At 35.7% G+C, this 11085-nt stretch overlaps 2 protein-coding genes and 1 long non-coding RNA gene across 3 annotated transcripts in view; 2 read left to right on the plus strand and 1 right to left on the minus strand.

The window, feature by feature from the left end:
• The first annotated feature begins 264 nt into the window (after positions 1-264).
• LOC117236856 (microsomal glutathione S-transferase 1-like) lies at positions 265-991 on the plus strand. Its single transcript, XM_033500210.1, has 2 exons — positions 265-536; positions 629-991. Exons 1-2 carry the CDS (start codon positions 408-410, stop codon positions 950-952), a joined length of 453 nt encoding a protein of 150 aa, XP_033356101.1. The 5' UTR covers positions 265-407; the 3' UTR covers positions 953-991.
• Positions 992-2824: 1833 nt separating this feature from the next.
• Positions 2825-11085, plus strand: part of LOC117236914 (titin) — a 47277-nt gene continuing 39016 nt past the window's right edge. The window contains exon 1 of the mRNA XM_033500331.1: positions 2825-3065. The gene's annotated coding sequence lies outside the window, so the exon portion shown is untranslated. The remainder of the gene's footprint in view (positions 3066-11085) is intronic.
• On the minus strand, positions 3215-6050 carry LOC117236916. Its single transcript, XR_004493921.1, has 3 exons — positions 4681-6050; positions 3595-4597; positions 3215-3490 (listed from the first exon to the last, which is right to left on the minus strand). It is a non-coding gene; the product is annotated as an uncharacterized LOC117236916 (long non-coding RNA).

Raw genomic sequence — 11085 nt, forward strand, 5'->3', positions numbered from 1 at the left:
ACTAATGCATATATGAATAGTCAAATCACGTATTTGAATTTAATTGAAAAGTATAATACATATTACATAGCATAAGAAAGATACAGGACATATCTATGAATTGTTAATATTCAAATAAGAATAAATATGAAAACACATTTCAATAGATATTGTTATCGTTTCTCACTCGTATTAGTTTTGTAAAATCATCATGAAAAACATGTTTATACATGATGACATTAGCTTTTTTTTTATACGCATCCCCACTTTGCACATACATTTTAACATGTAACGCTAATACCATGAATAGTCTCATCAGAATCCTTGTACGTAGCATACGTTCTAACGCAATTCGCAAGACACAATTTATGCAACGTACTTTATCGAATTAATCTACACGGAATTATACATAATATCCGACATTTATAATGACCACCTTAAACACAAGTCTTGTAGACCCTGAACTTTTCAAAATTTTTGCATTTTGGGGAAGTGTACTTGCTTTAAAATTACTCGCGATGGCACCATTAACGGCACGATTCAGATTTAAGAATTTGGTACGTATACACTTCATTAACTTGCAATACAAAATTATCCATATTTATATCGTATGCGAAAACAGAAAATATAATTTTTATATCTATTTCAGGCATTTGCAAACATCGAGGATACAAAAACGTTAAAAGGATCAAAAGTTAATACCAATGATCCCGAAGTTGAACGTGTACGCAGAGCACATTTAAATGATTTGGAAAATATACTTATATGGTATATTGTTACATTCGCTTGGTTGACCACAGGACCTTCTACATGGTTAGCTTCAATGTTAATTAGGGCTTTTGTAATTGCTAGATTTGTTCACACAGTGGTATATGCTATTTTCCCAAAACAACCTCATAGAGCACTAGCCTTTTTTGTAGGTTTTGGCATTACTGCATATCAAGCATTTAGTACTCTGTTATACTATTTGTAATTTCAATGTTAAGATTTCATTTTTGTTTTGATATATTCTTTATTAAGAATAATATTTGATATTATTCTATATTGTTTATTAATGCTGTAGTTACTAATAAAATATATCAAGAAATTCTATTGATTAGATTATTTGATACTTTATCCATATCAAAAGAACCTATCTATTTCCTTCATTTTTTATTGTCACACTAACTTCAAAATAAATTGCAGATAACTAATATCATACATATCATAATGAAAAAGACTTTCATTTCATAGAATGATGATATATAACGCTTAATACTTTTGTAACATAGTTTGTCATTTTTGATTTATAAAACAGAATTATATTTTATGTATAATACATTGTTACAACAAATCTTATTAATATAGATGTTAGTCAATGGAAATATTTGAATAAAATTCTTGAGTGTTTAATAATTTGACAAGTTAAACAGGATATATCTAATTCTACAATATGTCCAGCTTGTTGAATATTTAGAAAAGATTAGTCTAATTTATTAAATGAAAATAATATGATTAAATACCATGATTATCTTTAGAATGTACCCTAAATGCACTGGATCTTTTATTTCTGGTTTGGATACATATTCTTCCAGTAGAGAAATATTCTTTAGAAATATAGGACGTATAGTATTTGAACACAGATTCTTTTAAGAACATTATAATATCAGGAGGTTAAATAGGTATGTTGATTTGTTCATGAATGTGTTATGATAAAGTATAGAAGGGAGAAGTAAGAGAAATATAATTATAATTTAATATACCGTGATCTTATTGATTTGTTTTTACAAGTAGAGCGAAAGAACAGTGACTTTTGTGAGTTCCAACAATTATATCCCATCGTTAGAAAACTATATCTTTTATTCTATATTATGATATAGCGTTATATTGCAAACTGAACATATGAACAAATGATAACACATGAAGTACTTAATATTATAAGTATAATACTTATAATCATTTGTGAAATTGCTCAAACTCAGTTTGAATCAGCTCAAAGTCAACTCAATTAATGTGTTGAATAAAAACTAAAAAATGTAGTATAAAAGTTAGTCAATATACAAAGCATAGATGAATATAATAAACATATAAATATTAGTTTAATATAAAGTTACTTATAGTGAAATCGACGATGTAAGTATTTAGTTATGTAGAAAATTTATATAAGGAAAAATCAAATGCTAGTGTTAATTTATTCCTTCTGCTTACCTATTTATAATATCTATATATGTAATGTATGCAATATGTAAATTTAAAAATCATAGAAATCCTACAGATCAAGATCAAACGTGGAATATTACTATGTTCCGTAAAGGAATCAGGAATTGTATTAGTAATACCTACTTATATATGTAAATATCAGCAACTTTATTGTAATTACTTCTTTCATTTTTTATATTATAAATAAGCTATTCTATCAAATTCATTCCAAATTATGTCTTTTATTGCTATTAAAAGAAAACAATCATACTTCTACTTGTGATAAAACAGACATATTGCACAAAATACAAAAAGAACAATTTTTATATTTTTTAATAGTATTGGTCCAAAATTTTAAAAGTTCATATTCTCTATTTTACTTTTTTCACAGGTTAAGTACATATATTTTTAATATAAATATACAGAAATGGATATAAAATTAAAGAATGTGATAATTTTTTCATTTATTAAACTGTAAAAATGATCAAGACGCACTTACCATGTTCTGTTTTTATTGGTTATATTTTATCAAAAATCATTTCTGGTCCGTATATTGCCGCGTTTATAATCTACGTAATAGAAACGATATGCGCATGGGCAAAGGTTGTTATGCGCGGTCGTCATGACGACGTTGTCTCGACGGCAATGGGCGCGGGAACGTCAGACGTCGCGATGTATCTGTGAGGTGCGAACCGCCGTCGGTGCAACGGCGTCCCGCCGTTACCGAATGTGTGCCAAACGTTCGTTCGGTTTCGTCGGAAAACAATGCGTTATCTCATTCCATACCTCCAGACGATTAGCACTACGACACCTCAATTGGACAGTGATCGAGGAACCACTGTCATCTTCCCTCAAGACGATGATCGATATGTTGTGTAGAAACGCTACTAGGAAAATATAACTGAAAGGTGAGTGTTAATTTAACTTTTCAAACTTATCGAAATTTTCTTATCAATATTTATCAATATTCTTATAATATTTTTAATGAAAATTATGTAGTTATTTGAAAATGGAAAGAAGATGAAAAATTATGAAGTGTCGTTTGAAAAGTTATATCGTTTATATTGGTTACATTTGAATACACGATATTTTAGATTCGTGAACAGCTTTTTATCTTAGAACATTTCAACTATTTAACTCGTATGCAAAATAGAAGAAAGATCGTACGTTAAGCGAAGAACATAAAGTAAATTCTTTTCTCCCTTTGATCCGATGTAATACAGATGCCTTTGTGCATGGCACATGAAATCGGACGTGGGTCGTCTTTGATCTGTCTTCCAGAAAGCGCAATTTCTACAGTCTTCTAGTTTCTTGAAATTTGATTCGTACAAAACTAGAAAATATCTTTACTTACATAATTACTCGTTCGGGCGTAATGAAAAATTACTATTTAACATTTGAAATTTAAATTTTGCACTGAGAGGTTATAAGACTTACACAACGCTAATGATGCTACCATACAGCCGACAGCGGTGTAATAACGGTTGCCGCTTTACAGGGGCTCTACACATGATCCGATTTCCTCATATATAAGAGTAGCATTTCCTTTGAAGACCTTAACGTGCACGAAAGCATCGATCAATTAACGCAATTAATTATTCTTCAAAAAAACAAAAGTGGAAATAGAAACGGAGTCATTCATATTTAAACGGTAATCTATCGTGCTTATACATATATCTTCTATTACATCGTGCCTCGAATATAAGGGTGCATTCATGCGACAATTGTGATCGATTTTCATCGCATTTACTTCTACCATTCGCATTCCGAGCGTATGTGGATCGCGATATGGTCTGTTCTTTCAGTACCGCGTTCATGTACTTTCTATTGTTTCATCAATACTCTCTCTCTGGTAACCGCATCTGCAACGCTAGAGAGATATACGAGTATATGTGTATCCGTCCGCGTGGATGCGTCCTTGTATAAGTACGATCCCCGTTGTTCCGTTGATCTCGATAAAACTCTATGCGAAGAAGATAGAGCTCGCGTGTGAGGGCACTCGAGCAATATGTAGGCTAGCAGGCCGATTCCTTGCAATGGCTTTCCGAAAAATGTTAATATTGGCGAGCGGTCAATATGATTATCCGTTTAAGCGTGCATGGTACGCGGCTGATTACAAAGCGGTGGCGTATTGACCCCGTAGTTTCTGTTCCCGAGATAAGGGGTCCCTTACGTGCGTGCCAATGCCGCCTGTGGTTTGCTCCGCGCGCGGTTATCGATAGCTCCCGACAGTTTTCCGTATCATATGGTCTCATCTTATGCCTGAACCATCGAACAAAATTACATCGTATCCGCTGTCATGCACCAATTCATCCCCTGACCATGATTCAATTCGTCGCAAAATTAATATCAAGATCGTAATTACATTTCTATTGATATCAACACCGTCGCAGGTGACTGTCACCTTTTGTGACAACGAAATCTGCCTTGATACATATTTCTGCAGCACAAAGGTATATTATTAATCAACGTCATGCACACTTTTCGATCAATTATGTACCGTGTTTACTATTTGCTTCTCACCGTGTTTGCATCAAGTGTCCTAATTCTGGGTTCCCTTTTCACTCGGCATGACAATGACGCTTTGAATTGGGTCTGGGCAGTCTGGTTTCTCAAGTACACGAAAAAGATGATTAATTGCGTCGCGTCGCGCGTATATGGTACGATCTTATTTGTAAATGCAGATTGACAACCACTGTATAAGTCTGTAATTTAGTGTCATGGTCGTATACAGAGAAACGCGATCTGTCGTCTACTTACGTACGCGTACGGCTGGCTACGTACTCGTATCTCCGTGGTTCTTACCAACACTCTCGAATATTTATCGCGGTATTAAGAATTGTCCGCGAAGAGACTTTACCCTTGCCATGAGTAAACCGAACGAAACAGTCCATGACATCATATGCATTCTGTATATGCATTCGTATCATCCCCCTACCATCTCATTCGAGACGAGATGTGAAATTGGTATGTCCGCTTATGGGCTGTTTGCCGTGAACGCAACGAGAGACGACGCCTCTTCTTGCCCCTTTTTTCGTTATGCTTCCGATGCCGCGGGACCATCAGCTTCCTTTAACGTAAATCAATGCGATACATGGATGTGTCCTCGTTTCGTGCATCCTTATTCATTATCGTGGGATTAAAGCGATCAGTGTGTTCGAGCGTACTCATTTTTATGGTCGGTTCGCTGATGAAATTACCATCAAATTTTTCATTATACGCTCGGAAACTGCTAGTTAAACCGCTTCACGATCTTTTCATTCGGTATAATGTAATTTCGTTTGGCTTCGTTGATCACATTATTACACGTTCTTCACGCTGCACTTTATTATTTATATCGAAACACTGTTCGCTATCATGTAATTGTTACTTCGATAAAACTGATCCTTTCAGAATAACCTGCTCTGCAGCTTCTAAAAGGGCCTGTCGCGCAATATGTTTTTTCATAACTGAACTAAAATTTGACATTGACGGTAATTTCACCGAGAATAGGAAATTTACTGAAAATTAAATATGAGAAAGTATCGTGTACACCGTGCAGGCATAGAATTTATACAACAATATGCGGCAATAGCTTTGGTGACTTCATGAGAGTGACGTATTTTACGTATTCAACGGTAACCATGCGTGACCGTGCATTCGTTTCGCTTTGTGCGATACTGATGAGAACAGGGTCAAAGTGCGTTATAAGAATAATGTTCCGGCCAAGAACTTTTGAATTGGTACGTTGTTAGAAACCATCATTATTTTCTGGAAAATATCCATTGTCCATTGAATTAGGACCATACATAGAAATGCTATTTCTGTAATGTCATACAAAACACACGAGAAACTAATATTAGACGCTGTAGTTATCTAAAAATTCAACGTGCCAATATATTCTCAATCCATAGACTCGTGATTATCATCTGAACTAGAATACTACAAAGATATCGAGAAATAAAAGGACTAGCAAAGAAGATTATGGTTTTCTTGTCCGTGAAAATATTTGCAAAATCCTAATTCAAACGATGCAGCAACATCTACTAATGCTTCATAAATTTCAAGTGTATTGAGCTTTTGGAAACTAGGAAGATCTCTTAAAGCAGACAGAAGACGAGATTTTCATTCGAGAAAAATTCGAAAGAGGTATTTTAATTATCCACGAATGCGTTATTTTCCGAGAGAGGGCCGATACGTCGAGATCTTGAGGACGATAGAATGGCGCGCAGGGGTCGTTGTAGAGTACATCGCTTCGTCTTAGAAGCGGAATTACAAAAGTTTCCCTTTTAACGTTAATTAATAAGAGAACGCGCTGTACCGTGCTTCATTATAGCGCTATCCATTATAAAAGGAGCCAGCCGGGGCCGTCTTTCAAGTTGGGCAAGCTTTCGATTCTCCCGAGAGGGACGTGGAAAAGGATAGCCTGATTTAAGCGAGGCGGTTGACTTTTTCTTCATATATACTTAACCCTGTTAACCATAAAGATCGACGGACGTCCGTGAGAAACGATCGATCTCGATCCATTACATGTAACATTGCGATACATTAGCAACTGAAAAGCGTTTCTGATCAAGGCGTCGCGGCATAACCGCGCCTTGGAATTCGATCGCGTCCTTCTTCTTAAGTAAATACGAATGGATCACGAGTGGATGCGAATTTACAAATAAATAGACCCCTTCGTTTTTGCAAAGTTTCACCTCGCTACCATATCAAGTATACTCATTCTTAACTCTTTCGACCCAATTTTTTTTCTATTCAGTTTTTATTCTTGCTTCTTTGAGAAAGTGGCAACGCTAAACTAGGGATGCTCGTAGGATAATTTTTTATGTTTGTCTAATGATTTTAACAATTAGAACACGCGAGTTTCGTAAATGCGTTTTATGTACAAATGATAATTTATAACAGTATATGTGATAACTAGTGAAATACGTTGTTATTAACGTTTTTTAACGATTAATTTAGGTTTATAGCCTGCTGGTTTTGTAAAGGTATAATATAAGTGTTATTTCTAATTACTAATTATCAATTCGTCACTAATTTGTACGTTCTACTAAAATTCACATAACATTACGACAAGTCGACCGAAGTGTCCAAACGTTTACAGCTTAATTATCACGGTCACTCAATTTCCATCGATATTAAAATGGAAAGAAACGACAACTATCATGCGTGAATAGCAAATGAGCAACGATTCAGAGAAATGACTCATAGTTCGATAGAAGTTCCAGGAATTCTCGTTTAGTCTGCCACTTCGAAGATGAAGACGAAGAATGCACGTATTGAAACAACATATACGTAAACGTAAACGTTTGTTCAATGGCGTTTCTATTCCGAATGTGGTAGTTCCTATGTAGTATACTTGTCGGTCTCCGGATGACGCGGTCGACCAGTTACTGGTTCGCCTACGGATTTCAACGCATTCACCAAATACGGAGCATCGAAGTTGGTTTCACGTAGCAGCGCTTGCACGGTTCCTACCCACGCCATGACCTGACGACACTTTTTACGGGAAACGCGTCGGGACGGGCGTGGTACTTTCGCTCCATAACCGAAATCGATCGTCGAGATCGAGATCAATCGTATGCACTTTGCGTCCTCGATTTTTTTCAGCAGCCCTATACCGGCCAGAAATCGATGATGGATTCGCGGGACGACCGCAAAATATTTCCTTATTAGGACTTTACGACTTTTCTCCGAACCAGCCGTGTGTCATCCCATTGTTTGATCCGTTAAGGATCGTGCAATGAAATAATTCGCGAAAGTTGCGAGAACGTACGAATGATATTGTAAAAGGCAAATAGAGTAACGTATTGTTTTATTCGGATAAAAAGCGTGTTAAAATAATAGTAGGTTGTTTGGGAAAATCGTAGCGAAAGTTAAGACACACTTTTAACAAGAATTAGATATTTGCTATTTATGATGATTTCACGAAATTTCTCTTGAAAAATGTTTCGCCCTTGTCGATAATGAATCCCTTCAAACAGCTCGTTCAAGCTTCGAAAATACATACCTCGTTTCTTGCCTACGTCTTTCGAAACAGTTTTGTAAAGATCGCAATAAATAATAAGGAAACTATAGTATTATTTGACGAATGAATAATATGTACATGGAACGTGTATAATCATAATGTTAAGCTTCGAAATTGTATTATACAGGGTGGTTGGTAACTGGTGGTACAAGCGGAAAGGGGGTAATTCTACGCGAAAAAAGAAGTCGAAAATATAGAATAAAAATTTTTCGTTTGAGGCTTTGTTTTCGAGAAAATCGACTTTGAATTTTCGCTCGGTACGCGCGCGGTACGTTATAACGGATCTCACTGTAGATCGTTGTCTCGATGGAAAAATTAAAAAAAAGAAAAAATTAAAAAAATAATTTTTATTCTATATTTTCGACTTCTTTTTTCGCGTAGAATCACCCCCTTTTCGCTTGTACCACCAGTTACCAACCACCCTGTATAATTTAAATGAATTGAAATCAATTACGAAGGGAATATGGCATTGGCGCAACGTTGGTGTTTAATGGGTTAAACAACTTGTAAAAATAGTTCTAATTCTTTGATCGATGTAAAATTGCTGTTTTCGCTAAACGTATCTCGACGTGTTGCGTACAGGCGCATATTAAATATGCATCCGAGCGAAAAGTCGAAGGAAAAGCGTTAAAGGCCATCAGACTAAAGAAAGAGCGTGCTTCCTCTATATCGTATGCGATACTACCTACGTAATGATTCAACGTCGATTTAGTGATCCTATCGAAGTAAAATATCGCGTGTCTCGGATTCGAAGGTCGTTGGATCGCGATCAATACGACATCAAAGTTACGCGTACATCTATCCTTTCGACGTTCCTGCTTAACGTCGCATTTCCTGTTGCATCATAGGGTTATTTATTTTAACCAAGGACAAACAGATTCTTACTCGGTTTGTGTAATACTTAATAACAAATCAGACAATGATGTCGCGTTTAAAGAAAGCTCATCGACGATGTAACGTCACTCTGAGGTACGTGGAAATTGTCTTTATGCAAGAGCGTTATTTATCCAATAACGGATAGTATGAAAAGGCTTTAGCGTACAAGAAGTTGGTCATAGTTGAAATCGTTATAGGAAGACAAAATAAAAAATATTAGTTTCTTTCTTTTTATAAGAAAATAATAGACGCACAATGTTTTTTGTTTTATACTAGTTATAAAATTTTGTTTTTATATTTATTTTTTATATTGTATTTATGAATTTTTGTTTTATATTAGTTATAGAATTAATAGTCAATAAAATAATATAAAACAGAAATTGTTGCTCATCTATTATCACCTTATGAGATGAAAGAAACTTTTCCTAATAGATTCCGGTAACCAGTGTTTCTAAATATTTCCAAATGATTAAAACAAGATATGAAATAAGATCGACTAAAAAGTGTTGAATAACGCGTAAATAATATTATAAAATAAAAGACTCGCTTTTATCGTGCTTCTATTACAACGTGATACTTTCTAAACTTTAAATATTATAATCCACAGGCGAAATATATAAATTTCAATCGTGTGACGATCAGAATGTTCATGAATTGAACTAACAAAACGAAATTCTTCAGGCAGCAGAGTACAGCATCTTAAAACGTTTATGCTAGTTAATAAATGATAAATTATAGGGAGTCAACGAGTTGGGGACGTTCAAAGGATAGTTTGGAGATTTCGAGTCTGGCGGAAACGCGGCATTGACATTGGCGATAAGTCTCCCAGGGCAGACCAATTCCGTGCGATAAATTTCAGTGTTACCGCACCTCCATTTGTATCACAGGGCAATCTAACAATAATTCCTTCAACTCTGCTAGCTCGTTAACGACATCGTCAGCGGTGCAATCAGCCACTATATCTGCGATAGTGCACGCGAAAATAATGGCCATTGCTGAACCAGTCCGACACCTCCAAGGGGAACGCCGCGATCGCGGCTCTCCACGGCCTACGTCATCGCCTGGTTTACATCGAGACATCACGAAGGACCGGTTTCTCCGAGCTATCCCCTTCTGCTCTGCCTCTCCTCCAGACACGTTCATTTCGTATTCGTGCTTATTCGCGACCGATCTTATTTCTTCAGAAAACGAACATATCGTATCGCGAACGATAATGCACATAATTTCTCTTTCGTCACTATCATCGTACGTAATTGCATTGCCGAGTGCGGAAAGTTCAAAGCTCGTTGACGAGGCGGTTTATCGAGAGAAACGTGCGCATCCAGATCGAATGAAGATGTAAACGTGGACGACATATTTGTCCGTTTCTTAATTATGGGTTATGGTAGTGTAATTAAATTTCACTTAGAGGGAAAGCTCGTTATCGTCGTGACATGAATGCGTTGAAGCGGTTAGAGAGCTTTAGAAAATGTAATTAGATAGTTACGTAGAGTTCGTAAGAATTAGAACACCTGCTGCTTTCATACGAAACGCGATGATTAGTATAAGGTATTATGGATGAATGAACGAACCTCGCGTTCATGCAAGTTTCAGTCCTAATATACGCTATCGCATACGAGCACCTGGACACTTTGGTCGATTTGTAGGGACAGTACACGAACGTTATATTAATAACAAACTAATAGCTAAAAGTAATATGGATCTCCTTAATGGAATCAACAAATAATAGGTTTTAATTATTTGTATAATCACTGACAAACTGTACGGTATAATTCGATACGTATCATAGAGATTTTTTAAATATTACTATAATACTTAAGCAAACGATCGTAGTCTTCTCTTATCTGATCCGTATCTTAGAAACTAAGTAGTCCAAGGGACAAAGAACCTACAGATACAGCTCGTGTAATCATCATACGAGTACAAATTTCTTTCTTCAACAACGGGCTTATTCAAAGTCGTAATCGCTATATGCTTATAAATAAGAACATCGTCGTCTCTTTCTCCCTGTCTGTGACACGTTGCTCGAAAGAACAGCTACA

This window comes from Bombus vosnesenskii, unplaced genomic scaffold (assembly GCF_011952255.1).
Source record: "Bombus vosnesenskii isolate JDL3184/JDL3185 unplaced genomic scaffold, Bvos_JDL3184-5_v1.1 scf7180000013352, whole genome shotgun sequence".
In the NCBI taxonomy this organism is placed as follows: Eukaryota; Metazoa; Arthropoda; class Insecta; order Hymenoptera; family Apidae; genus Bombus; species Bombus vosnesenskii.